At 33.8% G+C, this 27,684-nt stretch overlaps 1 protein-coding gene across 14 annotated transcripts in view; it reads left to right on the top strand.

Annotated features, from left to right (window-relative positions):
- The window catches only part of ADGRL3 (adhesion G protein-coupled receptor L3), a 726,682-nt gene that overhangs the window by 547,081 nt on the left and 151,917 nt on the right, over positions 1 to 27,684 (top strand). For 13 of the 14 annotated variants that reach the window (XM_012724122.1, XM_012724111.1, XM_012724117.1 and 10 more), the window contains 4 exons: positions 8,642 to 8,944; positions 10,187 to 10,287; positions 18,799 to 18,984; positions 21,886 to 21,924. In XM_012724122.1, coding sequence (XP_012579576.1) covers positions 8,642 to 8,944; positions 10,187 to 10,287; positions 18,799 to 18,984; positions 21,886 to 21,924 — 629 coding nt within the window. The remainder of the gene's footprint in view (positions 1 to 8,641; positions 8,945 to 10,186; positions 10,288 to 18,798; positions 18,985 to 21,885; positions 21,925 to 27,684) is intronic. The other variant, XM_012724112.1, reaches the window with a different exon arrangement.

Genomic DNA, 27,684 nt, shown 5'->3' with positions numbered 1-27,684 from the left:
GTATGTGGTTTTACTGGAAATTAAGAATTATTTTATGCCAAACATGCAGCTCTAATTTAAATTAGCTGAGAAGTAAATAATAAGTGGCCTTACCAGTGTTCGATTTTAGTTAAAGAGCCAAAATTTGACTCTCCATGAGCCATAATAAAAGTTAGGCTGTACCTCCTACACACTCCATGAGAAGGGACCTGAATTTATTAGACTTTGTATTCCTATTCTAACAACTAGTTGGATCTCCTGTTTGTGTCTCTCTTAGGCTTAATTGATAGAAAATCAATGCTTGAATTTCTTTTTTAAACAAAATAATTTGATGCAATTAAGAAGCAATGTAATATCATTTTCCCCAAACACTAAACATAAAATACACAAAAGCAATAGTCACCCTGAAATAGGACTTTACATATTTTCAGTTTCTTGTAAACATGTGCGTATATTACAAAGGAGCATATATTAACATCTGCCGTAGATCAAAGTTTACTAAAAACTTTAAAAAAAACACTATTTTCATACAAAATATTGGAGCTTTAATTTTGAGTTCTTTACTATTCACTTTAAGTATTTAATTTTCAAACACAAGCTATGATTTCATTTTTCTTGTATTTATGTCTTACTTTATAACTAAACTTTATATTTACATCTATAAATGTTATTTATAAAATTCCTAAATCAATAATAAGATATATGTACCAGCAAATATAGACAATAATATGGTAACAATGATTTCAAAACTAAGGGAATTTGGAGTTTTGGAGTAAGGAATCATTCTGAATATTAACATTGATTCAACTATTCACCCTTCTTGAACATTTTTCTTATGAATGAGAAATCAATAAACAATAGTTTAACTTATTCCCCTGGTTATTTTGTTTGCATGGTTTTGTTACCACCGTAATTTCCTTGACATTCTCATCAATTAAAGCTTACAGAAATTTACAGTCAGAACACTACCAAAACTGCCCCACTCTAACTAAGGAATCCTCAGAAATGTGTTCTTATCGTTTAAAGTCAATAATGTTGATGTGGTTGTTTTCATTTTAAATAAAAAATGGTAATTACAATGAAGCTGGAGAAGAATTTACATAAGACATTATAACTCACCTTTTATTAAAAAGAAGAGACAAACATCAGTTCTTTTCATCCAACAGTTGTCAAAGGCTTACTGAAAGTTACTGAGGATCATAGAGTCCATAATTAGAAGCCATCACCTCCTCTCTCATAACCCCATAATTTTTCTATGTATGTGTCCCAGCATATTTTTAAATAATATTTTTTTCCTTCTACTGGTGGTAACATTAGAATTCTCATCAGGTATTTCCATTATAGGGTATCTGCCACCAGGTCACCCATGGTCTACACCACAGTCTCTGTGTTACCTTCTCTCTTTGTTCTTCCTCCTCTCCACCACCTGGATATTCAGTTCTATAGTCAGTTTTCAAGAGTTAGTTTATATATATATATATATATATATATAGTTTATTTTTACAGCATTTTGCACATTTTTTTTTTATCTCAATTGTAATCCTGTGGGCTTCCCATCACCAAGTCACCCATATGCCGTCACCATAGTCAAGAGTTAGTTTTTAAGGTTATCTTTCTCTGGTTCTTAGTTTGGTTTCTTTATATTCTATCTATTATGACACCACCTAATATTTTTCTGTTTGACTCTGATGTATTTTGCTTAGGACTATCTCTTCTACTGCAAATGGCATAAGTTTATCTTTTTGACTGCTGAATACTATTCCATCATTAGCACCTGTTTGGGGCACTTAGGATGTTTCCATTCATGACAATTATAAATAGTTCAGTATGAACATGGGGCTGCAGGTTTCCTTTTGAATTGGTATTTTTGAATTTTTAATAATCACCATTACTACCTCAGATATATAGCCAAATAAGTAGTTAGTCTCCCTACTGGGCACTATGAACATGGGTTCAGGTTTCCTTTTGAATGGGTGTTTTGGATTTTTAATAACCACCATTACTACCTCAGATATATTGCCAAATAAGTAATTAGTCTTCCTACTTGGCACAATTTATTCAGTAATTTGTAAGTACAACAACCCAAGTGATCACATTAAACCTAAGCCAGATCCAGTCACTCCTCTATTCATAACCTTCAGGGGCTTTGGCTTCCCACACAGAATAAATGCCAAAGTCCTCACCATTGCCTTCAATGTCCTACATGCTGTAGTCCCCATCACCTCTCTGATTTCATAGTTATTTTCTCTATCCTGGAGAGCTCCTCTGTTAACTTCTATCATGTCTTCTTTGTCCCTTAATAGTTAGACCACATCCAAGACCCTATTATAATTTTGTTCCCTTGCTCCAACATTTCTTATTGTCCCCATCTTATTTTTCCATCTCCTTGTTTTTTAGAGCTTTTTAATATCTAACATACTGAATAGCAAATTTTAATTTGTTCATCCAAATTGCCATCTCACCTCATAAAATGTAAACTCAGTGAGGGCAGGGATTTTTATTTTTGGTTGTTTCTGATTCCTAGCCCTTAGAATAGCAATAGATAAATACAAGTAAACAGAAATTCATGGTTGAATTATGGAATAAATAACAATACTATTACAGGTTACTGGTGGTAAATATTATTTTCTGTCATTTTTATTGCTTATTCAAATCCATTTTGTCTTTTTTTCAAATAATTTTATTGTTGTGACCATTTAGTTAAAAAAAAAAAAAAGTGACAGAAGGGCTCTTCCTGGTGGCACAACAGGTTAAAGCACCACACTAGGAAGCTCTCCCAAACCACTGCAGCACAAGTTAAATCCTCCACCAGGGAGCTGACCCACTTACCATGGCAGACCTCTCCTGACCTGCCCACTGCTCCCCTCAGCAGTGTATTTCAGTAGATCTGCCTGTTCTGCTCCCACTCTATCTTCTCACTCACCTCACTTTGACCTGTACCCCAGTTCTATAAACATAACTATATCTTAAAAAAAAAAAAGTGACAGAAGTACATAAAAATATATCTAAAGGCTAATCTCTTCTAAATGATTCAGGATTTGTCTCCTGTATTAGAAGGAGCCATTTCTACTATTGAAGTAGTTATCAAGATTCTCACAGTTTCAACATTTAACATTCCATAACTTGGTATATGCCTAACAATTAAAGGTATGTCCACAATTACTTAGCAGAATATTTTTTTCTTTCTAAATGTAGGCATATAATATAAATGATGATTTCTGCTTTCAAAAAATACAATATATTAATATCTTGAGAAGAGTACTTTAAATTATTGATGGCCTTCATGAATTTTATATATATATATAAAACACCAATTATATTTATCCACTATATATAGTGAATAAATATTCACTATATATATTATTATATATTATTATAATATAATATATATATTATATATATATTTATTCACTATATATAGTGAATAAATATTCACTATATATATTATTATATATTATTATAATATAATATATATATTATATATATATTTATTCACTATATATAGTGAATAAATATATATATAGAGAGAGAGAAAGAGAATAAATATAATTGGTATTATTCTCCTTTTTTCTATTTCCATTCTCTTTAGCAACTTTTCCTATTAAAAGTCTCAGAGAAGTGGCCCTCCCTGGTGGTGCAGCAGGTGAAAGAACAGCACTAAGAAACTAAAGCCACTTCAGCATGAGTTTGACCCCCACCTGTTCCCCTCAGCAGTGTACTTTGTCAGTCTGCCTGTTCTGCTCCCCACTCTGTCTCTGGTGAATTCTCTCACCCCCCCTGCACCTCTGGCCTGTACTACAGTTCTGTATGCACAAATAAATAAATCTTTAAAAAAAAAAGTCTCATAGAGGACTTTATAAAGGAAATAAATATGACAACTATACTCAACATTTTATTCCCAACACAACATCTTCACACAATAGATGCTTTATTAATTAGATTGAATGAATTAATAGTGTAATTCCAAAGCTGAGCTTTTTGTAGGTTAATATTAAAATCACACTGGCTAATTCAATAATGAAATAAATTCAAATCTTTATCAGATAACAAATATACATTGGTTTTAGAGTCAAACTACTAGTATTATAATCTTGACTTTACCATTGGCAAGCTAAGTGAAGTTAATACGTTCATTTACTCTCTACTTCAACTGTGGTTATCACACATTAGCACTCTGGCTAATATAACATACTACTAAAAGAAGTCAGCTACTGTTTCAACTTTATTGTTTGCTAATTACTAAACATAAGTTTTTTGGATTTCTACAGTTTTTTGTATGTGTTTTTGTTTTTTTCTTAGCAGACCCTAAATCTTTACATTAGGAGAATTAGAAATGCCAGAAGCAGAAAGAAATTTGTTCAGAGGTTTATGTCCTCTATTCCCAATAGCAGTTAGGAAGAATATTTTCTTGTGGATAAAGTTCAGTTTCTCAATATTCCCTCCAAATTTGTGTAGTTAAGAGTAAGTTCTCTGTAACAGTGTCTCAGTTATTTCTAAGTTCTTTTTGTATGACCTTTGAATCTTAAAGAAATTACTAAATTTCTTCATGCTCCATTTTACCACCTGTAAGATAAGGATGATTAATAGTGCCTTATCGGAGATTTGTTGTCAGAATTAAATGGCCCAGATTCTATAAAGTGCAAGCCTTAGTGGCTAGCCCATTGTAATAGTGTTAAATAAGTACCCAACTTATCTGGGCCATAACAGTACTAATAAAAGTACATGTGAAAAGTGTTTGGGACATATTAATCCAAACTCAGTAAGAGTTTTTACATATATGTTTCTTCTGTTAAACATTGTACAAATTTGTAGCCACTTATCCTTATGGAAATGGAAGGATTTTGATAGATTTGGAATAGAATCCTGGAACCAACACTTGCCAGCTCTGTAAACTACAGAAAATTATTTAACTTCTTTCTTCTCTGAAATAAAGATAACTACTCCTACCTAAGGCTATTAGAATACTGAATTACACAGTTTCTGGCATGGTGAGAGCTAAATATATAGCATATTTTTTTTAGTACAACATTCTGTATTTTAGCTTATTCTCTTGCATGATAAATTCATGTTTAATATAATAGTTTCCTCTTTTACAATAAAGAGGATATGAGACAATCAGAAAATATAAAGAGATGAAGTTGCAAATATAAAAATATAACCACAAATCTGATAATATGTGGTAATTTACTTTCTTGAGCTAAAGATTTTTATAAATGGTGCTCAGGCAGAATTTCTTTCTTCTACCCGCAACACTATACAAGTAGTCAAAAGCCACTTGCTGTATTGTTATGATTTTAGTTTTCATATGTCATAGATAAGGTCATTAGGAGGATTTCTTCTGTAATTGATCTTGGATTTAAATAATTACTTGGAGGATGGAGAGAAGAAAATGATTGTATAATCAGTAATCATAATATATTTTGTGATGAAGTTAATGCAGTAAAGAAAAACCATAAGGGGGAGGAGCACAATTTAGAGGATAAAAGAAAAATGAGGAAGAATAAAAAGAAATTTATGCACTTCTTGATAGAACATAAACACACTATTGTGAATTCTATTCTGACTCTTGATTCCATAGGCATGTATTATCTTAAGTATCCTGTATTATGCTAGAGGTTTCTGTAATAAAATGCTTAAACAATTTAAAACTTTCCATACAGTCCAGGCTCAAAGTTCAGGGTCAAGATGCTGATAGTGTTAGTTTCTTCTGAAGTCTCTGCTTGACTTAATGTTAGTCAGGTCTCACCGGGTTCTCACATAGCCTTTATTGTGTTTATGCCTCTCTGCTACCTCATTTTCTACACTGGGCACCTGTCCTAAAACATTAGGGCCCCATACCTACACCTCATTGAACCTTAATTACCTATTTTAGAGACCTATCTCTAAATACAAGCAAATATGGATTAGGGCTTTAATATGAATTTGGGATGGTAGAGAACAACTAAATTCGTAACAGTATGAATCCCAAATAATAAATGCAATCTGTGATCAAGAAAAAAAAATGTTTTATTAAAATCACTTAAGTTTGGCCCTCCCTGGTAGCGCAGCGGGTTAAAGCACAGCACAAAGAAGCTAAAGCCACTTCCTCATGAGTTCGATCCCTGCTTACCCTGGAGGAGATCCACATGGCGTGGCAGACCTCTCCTGACCTGCCCGCTGCTCCCCTCAGCAGTGTATTTCGTCGATCTGCCTGTTCTGCTCCCCACTCTGTCTCTGGTGAATCATCTCACCCTCTGCATCTCTGGCCTATACCCCAGTTCTGTATGAATAAATAAATAAATCTTTTAAAAAAAATCACTTAAGTTCATTCAATCTCTTAAACTGCTGTGAATAATTCATTATTTTGCATTGCGTAAAATAATTCAGTGTCATATAGCATATTAGGAAAAGCATGGGATATGTAACAGAAACTATTATCTTGTTACATGGATGAGTCACTTACTTTTTTAGCCTATGTTTTCTCACTTTAAAATTAAGAAACTTATAGCTAAAATTATTCTACACATTGGCCAGAGTTAAATGTGACTTTAAAGATAAGGAAGAAAAATTACAAAATGGGAAGCACTATGCATGTTTGTTATTTTCACTAGTTTTCTCTTTCATATATAATCTGTAGTAATATTCAGGATACTATTAATTATTTTGAAGACAGACTTAAAGACAAGAATTTAAATCATAGAAATGAAGTAATCATATTTCAAAGAATTAGAGAATAAAAGTTTTCTTTTGGAAATAAAATTATTTTATGAGGACAATATTAATATAGAGTTTTGTTTATTTAGGGTTACAGAAATACTAATCTATATAAGCATAGTAACATTGACAAGAATAAAAATTTCACAGTTCAGATCCTGTAACATTATAATGGAAATAGTCACTCAAAGATTAGTCACACTAATCTTTCCCTGATACACAAGCTCTTGAGACATTTAATAACGTAGAATTAATTTATTATCGATAAGGTGATCAGGTAAGATTCAGTAAGGCTATTCACAAAAAATGTCAAATTACTTCTCCCTTGCTGGAAAATTAAAAAAAAAAAATTGTGAAGTATGTTATAGGCTGGAACTTAACCAAAAATGTGTTGTTATGATTCTTCAGCAACTCTTGATCTTATTTTCACAGTTTGTCAATAAGACAAGTTCTTTCTTAGGCACCAGCGACAACACATGTATCACTACTCACATTTTTTTTTTCTTTTTGTCGAAAATCGGCATTAAGCAGAGCCCTTGAGAGTCTCATATAGCAGTACATGGCAAAAAAGGGGTGAGGGATGACAGAGTGCTTTTAAGACTGCATTTTATTCTCCTTAAAGCCATAGGGAATTATGTGAGCCTACTTGTAGACATCTTTCTGTGGCACAGTTCCAAGGAAGTAAGTTCTATACTGATCCTTTATGTGAGTATATTTGTATTAAACAAGGCCTTGCAATGTATTTCATAACAACTTGACTTAAAAAAATTATTTTAATTGCATTGTTACTTCACCAGAGTATAGTCCATTTAAATATCATTGTTCTGAGATTGGAAGTGGGCAGGACAGGGAGATTTGTATTCTCCTTTTTTCTTTTCACTTTCTTGTAGTTTTCTTAATATAGAATATAATGCATTTATAAAATAACTTTCCCAGTCCATTGACTGCAGGGGCACTTAACTACTCTTTTTGCTGTCTCCACCTTTTATTCTTTCTCATTTTTGGTGAAATTTCAAAAGTAGACTCTCCTTAACTTCCTTGACTTATTCCCAATCTTCACCTACCTTGGATAAGAGCTTAATTACTCTTGGTCAGATACAAAGCTAAAATTCAGAAAATACCCTTAAGTAAAACACATTTCAGTTTAAAATCCACTCTGTCTCTGGTGAAACCTCTCACCACCCTCGCACCTGTGGTCTGTACCCCAATACTGTATGCATAAATAAATAAATGTTTAAAAAAATAAACCCCACCTTGATGAATTAAAACAAAGTCCTTGATGAAGGTGACTTCCAACTTAAGTCCCAAAGGATAAATAGAAATTAAGCAGGTGGAAATGGGGGCAGGGACAATGTAACACTTGCAAAGGCCCTGGGGCAGAAATTACTGCTTATAGTTAGAAAACCTCTGATAATTTAGTTGTGCTGTGATTTTGTTTTCTTTCCTTTAAGTTGAGTAGAACTATGGCAAAGTCTTTGTCTGGCATTAGTCAGATATCTGTGTTAGCTCTAGATTGCACTGATACCTTGGTATTCCTACTTTTCCCATGTTTAAGGCTCTCTGATTTATCACATAAAAAAGTGGTTTCTAAAGAATTAGAATTTTCTTGGCCCTCCTTGGTATCTCAACAGTTAAAGTGCAGCAATTTGGAGCTATCCTCAGCCACTGCAGAACAGGTTTGATCCCCAGCCAGGGAGCTGACCCACATGGCATGGCAGACCTCTCCTGACCCACCCTCTGTTCTCCTCAGCAGTGTATTTCACTCAACCTGTCTGTTCTGCTCCCTACTCTGTCTCTGGTAAAATCTCACACCCCCACACCTCTGGCCTGTACCCCAGTTCTTGTCTTAAATACATAAATAAATAAGTCTTAAAAAGAGAGAGAGAGAGAGAGAGAGAGAGAATTAGAATATCCTGAGATCCTACTGGGAACAAGCATTGTAGGTGTTTTCTTTTGAATTTTATTTCAGAAATCTCTACCACAGGACCCCTTGGCATGGGAAGCACCACCACCAGTACCACCCTTCGGACCACAACTTGGATCCCAGGCAGAAGTACCACCCCATCGGTGTCAGGAAGAAGGAACAGGAGTACCAGCACTCCATCTCCAGCTGTCGAGGTTCTGGACGACATTACCACACACCTCCCATCATCATCATCCCAAATTCCGGCTGTGGAAGAAAGCTGTGACGCTGTGGAGGCCCGGGAAATCGTGTGGTTTAAGACTCGTCAAGGACAGATGGCAAAGCAGCCATGTCCCACAGGAACTATAGGCAAGTCTGTCCTACGGAGCTAGGCGGAAGGTGTTCTGTTACTTTGACGTGCTTCCTAACATTCCCCCCCACCTTTTATTTTGTTGTTGTTGTTGTTGTTACCACATAGTTTTCTGACTTCATAATCAATTAAATTCTTAAATTAACTATATCAAATATATAGTCAAAGAGAAAAATGCAATCTGATAGAATCACAGATAAGAATTTGGTGAATACGTATAGGTTCACTAGTTTTCATCCATGATGTGAAGTTTCTCAGTAGAGTTACTGATAGTATGGTCATCCTGATGGCTCCTGAGAACCAGCTCTTTAATGTATCATGCAGAATGAATCAATGGATTTCTAGTCACTTGTTACTATTCTCAAAGGTCGATTATATAAAATGAAGTGAAGGACATATGTCTCAGAAGATGATTGTTGAAGACTAAATCCAGTATAACTGAAGAGAAAGTTTGGCTCTTATATTTAGTCACTACTGCTTTCCTTTAATCTGAAGTCTTCCCAGATGCCTCTTTATATGTTCTGGGGTTGTTTTCACCTTTTATTTCTCCCTTCTGCTGTTTTACTATTCAGATGCAAATCTCTTATCTCAGTTACTTCAATGTTTCCTCACAACCTCCTTATTGCTCCTGCAAATTCTTCTTCTATTCTCCTACAAGGTTACTTATCTGAAATCTACATCAGCTCATTTTTCTCCCCTACTTAATGTTTATCGATTTTCTAGAACCCACAAGAAGAGGCGAGAGAGCTTCAGATTTAGCATTGCCTACCTTTGCAACTCATTAAATACAATACACCCATCTCATAGGTCTCAGTGCAAACTCTTGAAATTTCACAAAGAGAACATATAATTTCTCCATCTGGAATGCTCTTCCCTACCTTGTTTTCCTGAAAAAATCTTTGCACTGATTCCTTTAACATCTAAGTGCTACCTGACTACTGAAAATGTAAGCAATAAACCAGGGAAGCAGGGACCACAACCATCAAATTCATGGAATTACTTCCTGGACTTAGCATAGTTGCCAGTAAGTGCTATAACAGTTTTGAATGTGTTTGCTTGCTTTATTACATTTCTCCAAAGCCAGTTGCTTACCTGGCATTTTACATGGTATTTTAATAGACATTATCTCAGTTTAATGACCATTTTTACTCTGGCTCATATTTAAAACATAACATGTATATAAAGTCATTGTAAGAAAAACGGCTTGAATATTTGAAGCAGATCTATTTCTCTCATTTTAGGAGTATCAACTTATCTATGCCTGGCTCCTGGAACGTGGGATCCCCAAGGACCAGATCTCAGTAACTGTTCTTCCCCTTGGGTCAATCATATAGCACAGAAGGTAAATCTTGTGACTGACAATTTTGCCAAGCCTGATCCTTTATTGATGATTATAACTGCTAAAACCAAAAGTCAAAATTAAAAAAAGTAATAATGTGAAAAAACTCTCCCATGTTAATTTAAGGTTAATGATAACCTTTGATATACTATGTGCTAATTCTAGAATGTTGTTTTCCTTAAAGTTCAAATCCATGAATAAACCAAGCAGTAGTGCTTATAACAATTTTATTGCTAATAAAATTTGTATGGATTGTGAACTTCAGATATAAAAATCCAAGAGGTATTATAAATCAAGCAAGCAAAAGCTTCTTGCACACATACATATGAATTTTCCTGTGGAAATAATAATTTAAAGAAAAGTCTATCTTTGGAATCTTAAGCCATTTGATAAATGTTCTGTAACCTCATCATTTATCAGTGTTAAAAGTATACACATGTGTGACAGAATCTTACAGACTCAAATTTGCAGGGCTTATTTGGTTGCAATATGTTGAACATTTTTATTATTAATGCACTGTGGGGCTGTGAATTGATTTCATTACAAACAGAGACCAGATGTGCATTTATGCCAAAAGGGCTATGGGATGAATCCTTATTATAGCAATTTGTGTGGATTTATGGACTCCTAAAATGGAGAGTCCTTCTATGGCACATTAGCTCTGCTGAAGAATTTCTGAAAGAGATTTTTCCTGAGAAACATTACAAATGATGGTGTTACTAAAAGCCAGTCTGTGCCATTGCTCTTTCTCTATTTGTTTTTAACCAGGCTGATCCTCAATAATATACTGTATAATAATCCATAAATATCTACCCAGTAGATCATTTAGCAGATGAGCCATAACTATCTATTTACCCTAAATCATGGAAGAACAGTGGTTATATTGACTCTAGTTATCCTCTTACTTATTCATCCCCATACTTGTTGCTATTCATAATGCTGCTTCTCCAATTTCAGCTCCCGTCCTGCCAGTTTTATGTCCTTTGCTTTTATTGCAATGTAGCTCAGACCCCAGGGCAAATAACTCTTGCTGGATGTGATCGGATTAAGAGATCACTAGCATATCTCCTTACATTAGCAACTTTAAAAAGTACTCCCTACATACTTAGCCCAGGGTTAATATTAACTCAGTCATAATTCACCGAAAGCTAAGTGTTTTTATGATAATTCCTGAATTTAGGTGCACTGTTTCATTGCAGAAATTACTGGGTGACTTTAACTGATAATGATCCTTAATTCTTTTCTTTCCTCTGCAGACCTGCTAATCTTATGACAAAAGAGATAATTCCTTGCAAAGACCAGACAGCTGTTGCCCATTTGATTTATAGATGGAGTGTTTTGTTTTATACTAAATATATTCCATTCTTCCCGAGCATTTCAGGTTAATCCTGTAGAATCTATAAAATTATGTTATATTAGAATTATATTAAGATTATAGAATTTAGGCCATTTGAATTTATAATACTAGCTTAGCTTGATTACTCTCATATTTATTAGTATAGCAGGAGGCTTTGATGCACTCCAAATCAGCTTATGTGGTGGACCCAAGGTCGGTCAGTATTTGGAGTTGGTTTTAGCTGGGTGTACCTTTGTCAAGAGGTGCTTACCCACATGGTTCAGCTGTTACTACATCATCATTGTCTTTGTATCCCAACTCAGTCTTTTTATTTTTGTCCACCCATTTACCACACATGTCCCTTAGACCACCAACTGTTTACAATTCTCGTTGAACATAAACGATAGTTGAACGGTCTCTTTATCACAAAACTCCCAACATTTTTAGATGCTAACATTGTAAACCTCCAAGAAAAATTTCTATGTAGTGTTTACAGTTATTTGCCCATATTTTCTCTCCTTCCTCCCTAAATCATCTTCTGCCAGAATTCATCCCTCTCCTCGTTTCCTCCCTCAGTACCAGAGTCTCAATAACAAACAGATGGAAGCTTTGAAGAGGGATTATTTACAGTGTTACTGAGGGAGCAAATTAAACTGTAAGGGATAGAGCAGGAGCCCAGAGCTGGGCAAAGCTATTCCCACCCCCGGGCTGTGCCTGCTGGGTCAAAGGAGTGACTGAAATTTGGAAGCGGAGTATTCTTGAGAGGAAGTGTGACCCCATAGCCTAGACACCTAGTATCAGTTGTTTTAGAAAGAGATCTAAGGAAATAAATTCTATGTCAATTTACAGACTCCCTCCTTTCACCTACCTGACTTTTCAATCAGCCAAACCCAAAAGTAAGATAAAGACAGGATATCTTAATGACCTCCATGTAAGTCCACCTCTCTGGCTGAGAACAAGTTGGAAGAGAATGAAAAGTGACCTTTCACTAGCAAATGAAAGAATTTCTCAAAATTTATTTCCTTTTCCTATCCTCCTCTGCTTTTTTCCTCACCCCCTCCTATTCTTACCTTCTCTTCTTTCCTCTCCCTTTCATTTCTCTTTCTATTTCCCTTCCCTTCCCTTCTCTAAGGGCTTTTTATGCCATATTGAAAAATTCAAGTGAAATGGCATGTTTTATGATTCATTCCTTCCCTCCCACTTTGTAGTTCTGTGAATTTCAGACATGAAAAGTAAGATGAATACATTTCTTCCTGTCCTTGAAAGCATAGGTGAAATAATGACATACACGTGAAAAAGAATAAATTAAAAAGGTGATTCTCTCATGAAAACAGTATATTTAATGTCTTCTCTCCAGGAGCTTGAGGGTGAATCTTGCCTGAAGTGAGAGGCATTTTCTTTAAGGCTTTATAGTTTGCCTGCAGGATACTGGAGGCATTTAAAGGAAACAGCACCTCTGGATCATTCTTCCCATCTGTGCAATGGAGAACAACAATCCTTTCACTTTCAATGCTGTTCAGTCACTATATGTTCGGCATCACTGCAGACAGCAGTGCACACAAATAAATGAATTAGGATGCATATTTTAACTAGAAAATAAATTTATATTTTAATGTTCTTTAGGAAATGAGTTATTTTTTTCCCCTGGCAGTCAGACCAGAAGAGGATTTCTGACTGACAAATGAATTCAAGCCACTTACACTCTATTGAAATTACAGGTTAAATTTTGTGTGGTAGTGGAATGGATTATTTCACTGTAAAAATCCTAGTACTAAAGTCAGAAAATCACAAAGAAATTTGTTACAAACTAGTCGGAATAGTTTCATAAAGATGAGATTTTATAAAAGGCGTAATTTCTATACAAAGAGAAAAGCAAAGGTTTAACAGAAAGGGACCTTTACCATACTAACAATGTAAGGACAAGAGAAAGAGAGAGAGAGGGAGTGGAAGGAAGGCTGACAGTTGCAAAGAAAAATTGCTAATAGATAGATAAATATATTAATAGATAGGTCTGTTCTTAAATTAAATCTTGAAAGACATTTTTCTTATTGAAAGTCAACAAATTAGTTCAGAGATTTGCTTTTTCAAAGAATTGTGATAATACGGGGCTTCCCTGGTGGCACAAGGGGTTAGAGCTCAGCACTCGGAAGCTTTGGCAGCCACTGCAGCAGGACAGCAGGAGTTCCATCCCCTACCAGGGAGTTGACCCACATGGTACAACAGGCCTCTCCTGTTTCATCTGATGCTCCCCTCTGTAGTATATGTCTTGCTTTCTTAAAGATTTATTTATTTATACATACAGAACTGGGTTCAGGCCAGAGGTGTAGGGGCAGTGAGATGATTCACCAGAGACAGAGTGGGGAGCAGAACAGGCAGACTGACGAAGTACACTGCTGAGAGGAGCAGTAGTCATGATAGGAGAGGTCTGCTGTACCATGTGGGTCACCTCCCAGGCTGGGGATCAAACTTGTTCAGAAGTGGTTGCAGCTAGCTTGCAGTGCTGTGCTTTAACCTGTTGCACCACCAGGGAAGACCCAGCAGTGTTTTTCAATAGATCTGCCTTGTTTCTTAGTGAGTGCCTACTAAAATCATATTCTCTGGCTTCAGTTTGATCTCTAGCTTAGTTTAAAATTTTCATATTTTATATTTTCCATACTTTTAAGGAGTTCATTTCACTTTGTAATCCCTTTGGTCCTCTTCAATGTAAAATTCCATGAAATTACAGTTTTAAATAGTATCTTTAACATTTACACGTTAAATGAGTATTCTCCCTTCTTCATTACCTGGTCCAGCTATCATATGGAAAAGAAATGCCTGAATAGCCACTGAAAACTTGTCTTTATATTTCCACAAGTGGAGATGTATTTTATTTTGTTTGTACATAAGGTACTGACAGGTTTTGAGGTAATATATTGTTCTTCTTGCATTTTCTAAAGAAGGATGTGAAAATCTAGAAATGATATTGCCATTTACATATGACATCTGCCAGGTATTTGCCCCAGAAAACTAGGTTGAATTCCATCATCTAGTTTTTGATTTTCCCTTTTTTTTTTATCTTCTGTGTTTCTAATATAGAATAGTAATAAATTGTTCCTTAATTTAATCAGAAAGAGGATTTTTCAAGACTTACAGCTTTTTAAAACTATTTTCATTTGTGAGATTTTATTATTTATATATGCATTGACTCAAATTTACAGGAACATAAGTAGATTTTCAAAGAAATTATAGCTATATACTTAAACACAATGAGTAATTCATTCATGAATTGTCTTGGTATTCCATTAATGTTTGATATAATATCTCATAACATCTCAAAGCATCTCTCAAAGAAAATTTCTTCTGTCAAAGAAATGTTTTAACTTGTGTCAAAATTTGAAATGCAAGTAGTAGCCATCCCTGTCATAAATATTATCCTTAGCTAAAACTTCAGGTTTTCCCCTTCCCTATTCAATGCCTAGATATAATCTCAACATTCAATAAGGTATTAACTTACTAATCCTCAGTAAACTCCAGTATGCTTGTGTTTATTTCTGAGAAACAATTTTAGTAGAATTTGGCAAAATAAATGTTAGAGACAGACATTTTAATGAGGCCTCTAAGCTAGTATATTTGGATTAACTTTATTTTAACCCTGCCTCTTTGCACAGAAGTCTTCAGATTTAAGATATGGGTATGTTTTGTATGGCAATAAGAGAATTGCATTCCTTAATAATTATGGTGAGAGAAGTAAATTGTTGATCAGAAAAGTAGAAACTAGCTTCCTGATGTCACAGGCAAGAATCTGGTCAGTGAAAACCTGCCCTGGAAAAGTGTCCTTTGAACTGAGCCTTGAATATTGTGGTTCCAAGCAGCTGTGGGAAAATTAAATCAGAAACCTGGGGATGACTCCAGGAGTCTCCCTTCCTTCTCTTCCCACATTTTATGAGTGTAATCCTGACCACTTGCAAATCCCTCTCTGGTCATGCCAGCTTTCACTTTTCTCCATGGCTTTTACTGGAATCTGCTATGATAGATTATTTCCTTTCCTGCTATACCTCACAGCCAGTATGTTGTCTTTCATTTCTGAGCTTCATATGCATTCACCTGAGTTGATTTCAAATACAAATGTGATTGAACAGCTACTGTTTAGAAAATGCAGTGCCCTCTCTTTCTGTGGGCACAATTCCAGTTAGTGTCTTTGGCAGTTTCCCTAAGACTCCATGCCTCTCCTTAAAGCTATTCTTTCCTCCTGGAGGTAATTCCAGTATAATTCTTGTCCATTCCATCTCAGCATCATCATTTGTTTTCAGAGAAGCATTCCCTAACTTTCTCCTTCAGCTTTGTTCATTAGTTAAATATACATTTGAATTGCTGGCACCACACCAAGATGCTGCATTGAAATTGAAATTAAATAATTGTGCAGTTAATTTGTTCAAGGTCCTTTCTATTGCTAATCTTAAACTCATTGTTATTGGGAACAATTTTTTTTTTTTTAAAGATTTTATTTTATTTGTGCATACAGAACTGGGATACAAGCCAGAGATGTGGAGGGTGAGAGAATTCACCAGAGACAGAGTGGAGTGCAGAACAGGCAGATCAACGAAGTACACTGCTGAGGGGAGCAGCGGGCGGGTCAGGAGAGGTCTGCCACGCCATGTGGTCACCTCCGGGGCAGGCGGGAATCAAACTCATGAGGAAGCGGCTTTAGATTCTCAGTGCTGTGCTTTAACCCGCTGCGCCACCGGGGAGGGCCCTATTGGGAACAATTTTATCCACTACTATTTTTTCCAGACTATACAGAAACCAGCACTACCATTAGAGGTTCTAATTTTTGTTAAAGAATAAATGAAATAATAGATGGAATGAATAGTTGTTGAAATGATAGTAAGACAGGTTTTAAGTATAAAAAAAGATCAAATATGTATTTCATACACACAATTAGGTGTCAATATTGAATTCTGAAGGTAGAAAAGTGATTTTACTTATACATATTTAGTAGCCTAGTAGCCAAAACCATAGTTACTTTAGATTTAACATTCTAATAGCATTCTCTTAACTTTCTTATTATTTGTCATCACTCCATTTTGCCTAGGCATGGTCAACCTTCCTTTTTGGCTTTCCTTGATCACTCCATTGTGTTGCCTCCTACCTCATTTCTAAGTATTTATTATCCCTGTATTATAGTCCCAATATGCTTCATATACAGTTCTATAAATTACAATTGTATTGTTGAATTAACATCCCTACCCCCAATCCCAAGTGGCAAAATATAAGCTTCCTACATGTGAGAGATTTATAATATTCAGTTTGAGATGATTGTTAAATGAATGAAAAATGGTTACTATATTTTTTTTCAATTTCAAGAGGAAGATGAGATTACAATGAATAGTTTTAACTTTTTTTTTTAAAGATTTACTTATTTGTGCTTACAGAACTGGGGTACAGGTCAGAGGCTCAGGGGCAGTGAGAGGCTTCACCAGAGACAGTGGGGAGCAGAACAGGCAGATCTACAAAGTACACTGCTGAGGGGAGGTGGGATCGAACCATGCGGAAATGGCTTTAACTTCTTAGTGCTGTGCTTTCAATGGCTGCGCCACCAGGGAGGGCCGTTCATAACTTTTTATTTTACTTTAACAACATACTTCTCATATTAATTATAAGTATTTGTATAGCTTTGTGCTTCAATAGTTTCTTGCAATTTTTTTTTTTTTTTTTTTTTTTTTTTTTTGGTGGTGAATATTGAGTTTCAGAGTTTTTGGTGAGGGTAAATAGACTTATTTTTGAATAAGCTTTTTTTAAACATATTAAGTGCTGTTTATTTATGCATATAGAACTGGGGTATAAGCCAGAGGTTCAGGGGCAGTGAGAAACTTCACCAGAGACAGAGTGGGGAGCAGAACCGGCCCACTAACAAAGTACACTGCTGAGGGGAGCAGGCGGGTGAGTCAGGAGAGGTCTGCTGGACCATGTGGATCAGCTCTGGGGATCTGACTCACAGTGAAGTGGCTGTGGCTAGCTTGCAGTGCTGTGTCCTAACCCTTTGTACCACCAGGGAGGGCCCAGAATTTTTAATGCTAAACTATGATGATTTTGAGATAATACACTAATGATTTTTATATCTGATTCAGTTTTGCAAAACTGCACTGTCTGCTAGTGACATATGTGTGTGTATGTATATATATATATATATCTCATCACTATTTTATATGCTGAGAACAGTTAAAATTTGACTTATTAGTCATCTGTATTTTCGACTCTTCACTTACTGTATATGTAAATGTTTAAATTTTCACAGAGGGACTACTTAGACTTTCTTTCCACATTATCATTTCCCAACCTAATATCTAATAAAATTGGGTACAGCTGCAAAGCTTCCTAGGTAAAGAATAACAAATAGAATTTCTTTTACTATGTTTTTCTATTTTCTTGATTGGTTGATAAATAATTCTACATTTCTGAATGTTCTGTGAAAGATATAATGGCAGCCAGTATTGCTAGATTTAAATTGAAGATACTTTGTATTTCCTAGTTCAGTAGATCTCAAACTTTTTTCATTGTGGTCTTATAAGTGATCTAAAATTTCCTGACAGCTAGCTATCTGCCCTAACATTTCTCATAGAAGGAGTTTTGTGTGGTAATGACATGTAAATAAGCCAATATAATAACAACAATGAGAAAGTATTAAAACAGGTACACAAGAATAATGTAGCTAACAGAGTAATAGTAATATTGCAATTATATTTACTTTATCAGTAGCATAGGTGAAAGATGGCAACAAATAACAGACTAAGCATTATTAGTGGTGCTTAAATTAAAAGGGTGTGTATGCCTTTGAGAAACTATAGGAATTCAGAGAACAGTTTTGTAGTTACAAACAATTATATCAGATGCTCTGAGTTATTGTCAGACTGCTTATTTTGAATATTTATTGAATGCTAGAATCTCACTAATGAATACTGAATCTTATTATATAAATAAATTATAAATGGTTAGTTAATTTGCTAAACTAAGAGAAGCTTCCTGAAAACATGATTTTCAAATGAGATATTAAAGAAAAAGATGAATTGGCAGGGAAACTTGGGAAATGTATTCCAGGTGAAGATAGAGTTTGACTTATATGCAAAAGCAATTGCCCCAAGAGACCAATAAAATTCCTTATTTAAGAAATTCCCCTTGTTATTATGCTTTCAAAATTGTAGTTGAAATCTGGAGAGACAGCTGCCAACATTGCTAGAGAGCTGGCTGAACAGACAAGAAATCATTTGAATGCTGGAGACATCACCTACTCTGTCCGTGCCATGGATCAGCTGGTGGGACTCCTGGATGTGCAGCTGCGGAACTTGACCCCTGGTGGAAAAGATAGCGCGGCCCGCAGTTTGAACAAGGTAAGGCCTTTAGTGATCTGTATGTGTACCTTTAAAATTGTGGTCAAGTCAGTGACACTTCCCTGATCAACTGTTCTCTACTCTAAACATGAGATCATTAGACAGAGATTTGTTAAACATTTTAAATTCAGTTCACTTTTTCATTATAATAAAGAACTTACTTGGCTTTTCCTCTGAAGAAACAATGAATGATCATCCTTCCCATATAGTCTGAATTTCCAATTCTATCATCCCTAGTGGTTACTCAGTTTGTATGCTAAATTTTCACAAAATTAATGTGGCTAATGCAATGTATTTCTTTCTTTTTTCCTCTTTTAAAACTTTATATTAAAATAATTGTGGTAAAACAAATGTCCTATCAATAAGTAGCTTAGAAAATAGCAAAAACAAGAAATGATATGAGTATTCCATTATAACTGTTTTATATAAGAAGACATATAGCCCAATTAATATTTTATTTAAAAGGTCATAGGGCAACTTTGTTTTAATTTCATCTAATTTTTATACTTAAATTAGATTTTCCAAACCAACTATTAAAACTTAAGGCATTTAAATATATCTCATTTTTTGAATTATCAATAATCAAAATAATTCATTTAAAATACTTCTGTGATTATACATCTTATGTATATTTACATTAGTAAAGATGCATATATTTATATGCATTATATAGAACCACTTTATATATATATAAAGCTTGTGCACTGTAGAAACATTTAATTTACCTAAATCTATTAACTTTATAAGGAATATATTTATAAAACAAACTTTCAAATAGTGAATTAACCAATGTGAAAAGATAATTGGAATTGCTACAGTGAGAGGACTTGTGATCCCTGAAAGCCATTTCTGTAGTAGACTTCATCAGTTGTTGAAATGTATTTTTAAAACCTCAAATATCATGATAATCATACTACTTAAAGCAAGAATTTGGTGATGACAGACTAATGTCCTCTGTGGAATTCTCTAAATGAACATTCCCTTTTAAAGTGAAAAATTACTTTGTAGAGTGGTCTTTTTATATTTGGTTCTTTGTCTTATTAGACTAAATGTCTCATTCATCAAGATAGAAAATATTTTTAAAATAATGATGGCTCTACATAGAAAAGCCAGATATTTTACCCGACAAGTGCAGTTTTTCCTGTGTTTTCATCTTAAGTTTTATCTTATATATATATATTTTTTTCCCATCATGAGCATAAAGGAGTTATTTTTACATATACCCATGATAGAATCATAACCAAACCTCTGCTATATTATAATCCACAACTGCTCATATAATGTGGGCATGCTGTGATATTAACATGCTTTCACTCAGGCTGACTGTATGTTATTAATGAGTATTGCTGCCGGCTATGGTTATCATAATGCACTGAAAAGTATATTTCTATTAATGTTATATATCGATCACATTACTTGTTATATCAGTACTTAGTATCTTTATTTTAAAATGCTGTTGATGCCTGTTGATATCACGTAAAGCTGGCAATTAATGTCACATTCTAACTGGCTACAGCTAATCAGCTTTCCTATTCTGAATATCAAATAACCAAGTAATGGACAAATTTCCATTTGTTAAGCTATTTAATGCTCTTTTGTTTCCCATTTGGCTCTTTTCAATAGTTTATATAATGTGGTTTGTCATATGTTAATTTGCATGGTGGAATAAGGAGATGGGAGGGTAAAGGTTATTCACAGCTTGTTGGCTGTGCCTTCATTTCCTGTGGTTCTCACTGTTCCCTGAAGCAGTTATAACCCATCAGATTTGCAAAGTCAATACCATACAAATCAGTTCAAATCTACAACGAAATTCTGGAGGGTTTAGTGTCCTGCAAAACCGCAAAACAGGAGCTGCTATTCAGTGATCCAAATGAGAGGGAAGGCAACTCTCTCACCCTCATTTCTCACTCAACTCATTAGAGAAGTAACTGCTCTATGTTCAGTGAAGAATGCTTGAATTAAATTTGGAGAATATTAACCATACAAAAAGTATCAGGTTAATGGCTTCTTAAAATAGGATGATTTTCTCCTTCACAAATATCAAAGCAACTGAAGGAAAAAAATAGAAAAGGGAATCAAAAGCACAAATTTGTAAAATTTGGGGTCATTTATTTAAGCAATTACACTTATCTATCGTTCATTTAATCATCATAACAAAAAGTTGAGTTGAATTTGAGTTGCTGTTACCTTTTTGTTTAGAAAAAAATGTTACTTTGTATGTAAACAAATAAAACATGTCTCATCTCACAGAAGTTGCTAAAATAAATATATGTTTTGGTTCAAAATAAATTCTTAAACTAAGTAGTGATTAATGAAGACGTTCACAATTTTATTTTAAACAAATTACCTTACTTATCTCTTGCTACTTATTCTTTAGAGTCAAATAGATATAATGAATGGGCATTTTCACTTTTCCCAAAACAGATTTTCTTGTATGTGCAAACATGTTTTGTGGTGCATATTAACTACCTATCAAATCACCAAACCACAACCCGTGGACTAGCATTGAAAAACTAATTTTTACCAAATTTTAATGTAATTTATTTGACTTTATATATCTTCATTTAAATAATAACTGACCTAATGTGAAATTAATCATTTTAAATGAATGAAATACTGATTTTTACTAATTTCTACTAAATATATTTGAAGATTTCTTCCATCATTAACAGCTTTATATCATTTGCTTTTCACTTGGGTTGTTCTGTAAGGGTTTTGGTTATTGTTTTCCAAGCCATTGCTTATATTTTGCTGCTGCTTAGCTTTCATCTCTCTTCTAGAAAGTCTTGCACAAGAAAATAAGTTGTTTTGTGTAGATGTGTTCTTTTATTTTCTTGTTTTCTTCTGTCACTAACTTGTTTTTTCTATTCTGTGTTTAATCTGCTGTCTTAATGGATTCAGCTTCAGAAAAGGGAGCGCTCTTGCAGAGCCTATGTCCAGGTACTTTCTGAGTTTTTATAAATGTGTTGCTTTGTTAAATTGTCTCTGTTGCTGATATCATATATGGGCAACTGATAGAATAATAATGTACCTTGTTTTACTAAAAATATTTTGGGGGGATGGGCATGAGAATGGGAGTGGAAAGACATTAAGTAAGGCAATATGCTAAGAAGCTATTTGATAGCATCCCTGATGCTTTGTCAAACCAGAAGAACACAGATTGAGTTTGAATTTTTGTATCATCACTAAAACATGGGTTGGATTTACCTTATAAATCTCTAATTTCTTATAGAAGTAGGTATGAAAACACTTTAGATTTTGAACCAGCTTCTTTTTGAGTTGCCGGTCATCCAGAAATGATAATCAAAGTCATATAAGATTTGATATAGTGGATGCAGGGTACTTGAAATACTATGTTTCTATGCCAAAATGAGCCTGTTTATTGTTTCAAGACATATTTTGGTTATCTTACTCTTATACTTGTTATTACATGTTAATCTCAGTGTGACTTCTACATGAACATCTTGTAATTTTTTTCTTAAGCAGGTTAAAAAACATTACTGTATTTATGGAATCTCTGTGAAAAAGAATCCCAGAAGCAACCTTTATAGTTCTTTTTTATTAGAAGGGATGAAAGGAAGGAGAAACAGTTGTAGGGAGGGAAGAAGAAAGGAATTGAAGGAAACTAGGTGACCATATAACTGTAAACTTTATTAAATATATACATATTTTATATAGGCACATATATACATATACATGTGTATCATAACATCTTTAAAGAGGAAGACCAACTGCATTTATAGAGACATGCCCTCAAAAACCAATCACTGCTTTTCAATTTTGTATTCTAGTAACTGTAACTAGTAAGTTTATCACCAAAAGGGGATTTTGTGAGCCATTAAAAAAGAGATAAAAATGAATGTTGAACAGAGATTAGGAAGATAAACTTTTAGCTTGCATTTTGCTTAACTAACAAATCTTTGTGTATGAGACCTGTTTAGGTTTCTTTTTTTTTTTTCCTATGATTTTGGGATAGAAATTGTGCAAAAAAATATGTATAATCTATATTCTCTTAGCTTGTGCAGTACAACAATTGAAGTATTCTTCATTACTGAAAGCTGAACATCACTTTTAAAATATTGGATTATTTTGGATTGTGATCAATACTATCCCCTGAATGGGGCCTTGCAGATAATTAGCTTTTCATTATTTAAATCTATAAAGTGCATTGTCATTCAAACATGACTCTCTGATGGAAAATTAATAGAACAGTTAGTCCAATGACTGATATCCTGGTGTTATAAATGGCTGACTATAAATAAATGTTTCAGCTATTGACTAAACATCTGATAAAACCAAATATAAGCAGAATATTAGGAAGCTAAAATGCTTTGTTCACTAATACTTGGTATTTCTTCTGTTTGCTTTAATTGTAGGTAATTATTCTATGAAATTGTAGAGTGAAAGATATTTTAAGCTTTAATTTGTTAGAATTCCAAACACTTGTTTTATGTTCCTATTGTTTCATTGCTCAGAGCATATTCTGAGCTATTTATGAAATAGGTGTAAAATACATTTGAAGTGCTTTATGCACTTGAAAATGGTAATTGGATGTTGTAAGAGTCTTTAAAAAAATAGGGCTCTTCCATAGGATTAATTATTCTTGGTTTGATTTTGACCTTCTAAAGTTATTTAGCTTTTATGTATTTATTTACTTTTTAAGGACAAAGTAAAATATTTATTAAATGAACAAGTATATAATACAGCGAAGTTTTTTATGTAAGCAATTACCGAATATAATACAATGATGTAAACCAATGTTACCAATGAAATATTTTTTTAATTATATATAACAGTTTATTTTTACATCATTTTGTTCATTTTCCCATCTCATTTGCAATCCCCTTCCCATCACCAAATCACCCATGTGCCATCACCATAGTCCAGTGTATTTCCCTCCCCTCTACTGTTTTTGATCCCATTCCCCACTCCACCCCACAAAATGTTTCTGGTATATAGTTGTTCATCATTATCATTATTTTCTTGCCTGTTCCGTTATATTCCTGCTACAAGAGAAACCATCCAGTATTTTTCCTTTTCTTTCTGGCTTATTTCACTAAGCATGATCTTTTCCAGTTCCATCCATGTTGCTGCAAAAGACAAGTGTTTCTTTTTTTGTTGCTGAATAATATTCCATTATGTATATATACCATATCTTTTTAATCCTCTCATCTATTTTTGGGCATTTGGGCTGTTTCCATATCTTTCCAATTGTGAATAAAGCAGCAGTAAACATGGTGGTGCAGTTATCTTTTGGAATCAGTGTTTTTGTGTCTTTTGGGTAGATACCTAGGAGTGGGATTGCTGGGTTGTCGGGAAGCTCCGTGTTTAGCAGTTTGAGGAACTTCCCTACAGTTTTCCATAGTGATTGTACTAGTTTGCATTCCTACTAGCAGTGCAGGAGAGTTCCTTTTTCTCCACATCCTTGGCAACATTTTTTTGTTGCTAATTGTTTTAAGATGTGCCATTCTCACTGGAATGAGGTGGTATCTCATTGTGATTTTAATTTGCATCTCCCTTATTACGAGTGATGTTGAACATTTTTTCAATTGCTTGTTGGTCATCTGCATTTCCTCTTAGGAGAAGTGTCTTTTTAGCTCTACTGCCCATTTTTTGATGGGGTTGTTTACTTTATTTTTGTTGAGTTTCATCAGTTCTCCTTATATTTTTGTGATCAAACCTTTATCACTAGTTTTATGTGAGAAAAATTGTTCCCAATCAGTGGAATGTCTGTTTGTTTTTGTAATGTCTCTTTTGCTGTACAGAAGCTCTTTAACTTGATGTATTTCCATCTATTTATCCTTGCCTTCACTAATGTTGCATTGGGTGCTCTATTTTTAAAGATGTCACTAAAGTGTATGTCATGTAATGTTTGGCTCATCTTTGCTTCCAGGTATTTTATGGTTTCCATTCTTATGTCTAGGTCTTTAATCCACTTCAAGTTGATTTTTGTGTATGGTGTGAGGTAGTGATCTAGTTTCATTTTTTTGCATGTAGCTTCCCAGTTTTTCCTGCACCATTTGCTGAGAAAACTTTCTTTGCTCCTTTGTATCTTCTTTGCTCCTTTGTCAAAGGTTAGCTGTCCATAAACCTGTGGGTTTATATCTGGGTTTTCTATCTGAATCCACTGGTCTGTATGTCTGTTCTTGTTCTAGTACCATGCAGTTTTGATTATTATGACTTTGTAGTATAGCTTGAAATTTGGGATTATAATGCCTCCATTATCTTTCTTCCTAATTATGAGAGCTTTAAATCTTCAAGGTCTTTTGTTGTTCCATATGATTCTCATCAATATTTTTTTTTTTTATTTCTTTAAAGAATGTCATTGAAACTTTTATTGGGAAGGCATTAAATCTGTATATCGCTTTTGGCAGAATGGCCATTTTGATGATGTTATGAGCAGGGTATGTCTTTCAATTGCATGGTGTCTTCTTGAATTTCTTTTAACAGTATTTTGTAATTTTGTATGTATATGTCTTTTACCTCCTTTGTTAGGTTGATTCCCAGGTATTTGGATTCTTTTTGTTTTAATTGAAAAGGGGATTTTTTTTATTATTATTTCTGTTTCTTCTGATTGGTTGTTTGTGTGTAGGAAGTCTCTGATTTTTGTGTGTTGATTTTAGCTTTTAATTTTTTTAGAAGTACAGTGTCTAATTATCTAGATCCATTTTTTGTTTATTTCATGAAAAAGTTTACTGAAACCTGTATATTAGCTATCAATTATGACAGTTGATTTTTATGCTGAACAATTATTATAATTTATTTAAATATTGATAATATATCAATATCCTATAACTTGTTGTGCTTTTTTCTCATATTTTGACAAAACCAAAAAATTGTGTTTCCAAAATATTTTTCTTTATTATAATTTTAAACTATACTGAAACCTTGTATACTTTTAAAAGACAATTCACATGTGTGGTAGTAAAAAAATACCATCACTGTATCTCAGGCATGATACATATCTTTATTTAAGAAGAACATTTTTTTTTTTTTGCCAGTGAAAACAAATAAGACTTATATAGGGATAGAAGGGAAATTTTCCCTATATTTCTGAGATTCTTCTGTTGGTCCAGCAAACATTAACTTCAGAATAGCAGGAGAAAGAAGATGTTTAACTATATATGTTTGGTAAATTAAAGTGAATATAAATTCTAGAGTAAATAGGATAGAAAAAGGGTTTTCATTCTTGATCTGAGGAATGGAATAGAGGTATCAAGGAGAGGGGAGGGTTCTCCCATACAAGGAGTGGTTGATTCATAATGCAAACCAAATACTTGGTAACTGGATGCTACTATGTAGATAGTTATTTATAAATTGATGAATTTTCAATTCTAGGTATTTGAGGTTATTATAACAGTTTCTCCTAAAACTCACAGTGCCTCAGTGGGTCTTAGCTGTATATGCCAAGATGACACATACTGGAGGAAACCTATTCTGGATACTTTGGGAGTTAGCTATGCATTCTTCATTTGCTTTACTATAATGTTGTATTACCAGAAGAGAACTTAAGAGATGAATATGTGTTAACTGAGATCTGGAGAGATAAAAATCTCATAGCTACTGCACACCTGTTACTCTCCTGATTTAAGTCTAGTGCTTCTTTAAAATAATGACTGAGAATCCCAATCATTCATTAAAAATACATTAGTTAGGGATTAATTATATGGGAATCATCATATAGACCCTTTCATATAAATTCTTATTTTATTGTCACAGAATTATATATAATATTCTTAACTTGCAGTAGAAAAACTAGAGTCCAGGTAGAATCAAATACCTTTTACTCCATCATTGAGGAGTAATTAAGGGGTCCTGAATTCAAAACTAGATTTTCCTGATTCACTCAGTTAGACTCCATATTCCCAAGATACTAATGTTGCAGAACTGACATTATTGATATTAGGAGTTAAGATACATACATACATGTGTGTGTATGCATGCATATGTATATATGTGTATGTATGTATCTTATCAATCATTTGAGTTTATATTTATCAATCCATTGTACTATATTTCACAGATTATATGAATTTTCTATTTATTTTTTGAAACTGAATTCAAATGGTAGTTTGGTAATTAGTTCATACTACTAGATTAAGGCCAAATATAGATGTAATTTGATTTGAGGCCTTTTTTACTCCCTGAGGAGAATGTGATTAAAGCATTATCAGACTGAAAGAAAAATAATAATAATAACTCTGTTCAAAGAGGAATGATAAAACTGCTTTCCAAAAGGGCTGCACTATTGTACATTTCTACTGGTAATATATGTTTCAGATTCCCCACATCCTTGACAACACTTGACTTTCTTTTTGGTATTTTTTATTTTAGCTATTATTGTAATATGGGCTAATTGTAGAAGTTCCTGAGTCATGGAGCCAGAGCAGAGAAAGTTTTGGGAGTATAACCCATGAACCAGTAAAATATCTCACCACTCCAAAGAAGGGTCTGTGCTTTTCATGAGTACCTGGGAGTAGAATTAGACCTAGACAGCTTAAGGACATCTGCTTTGTGTTCTGTAGATGCAATCAGCAATTGGATTTACATTTTTTTTTCTCATTTTCCAACTTTAAGACCCCATCTTTTAAATAATAACATTTGTTAGCATTAGTCTCATTTTTTTAATGGTAACTATTAAGAATTATTGGCATTCATTTTATTTTATTTTATTTTATTTTATTTTATTTTATTTTATTT

Source organism: Condylura cristata, unplaced genomic scaffold (genome assembly GCF_000260355.1).
Source record: "Condylura cristata isolate star-nosed mole 26May11 unplaced genomic scaffold, ConCri1.0 scaffold00012, whole genome shotgun sequence".
NCBI classification, from domain to species: Eukaryota; Metazoa; Chordata; class Mammalia; order Eulipotyphla; family Talpidae; genus Condylura; species Condylura cristata.
This window is presented reverse-complemented; position numbering and strand designations above follow the sequence as displayed.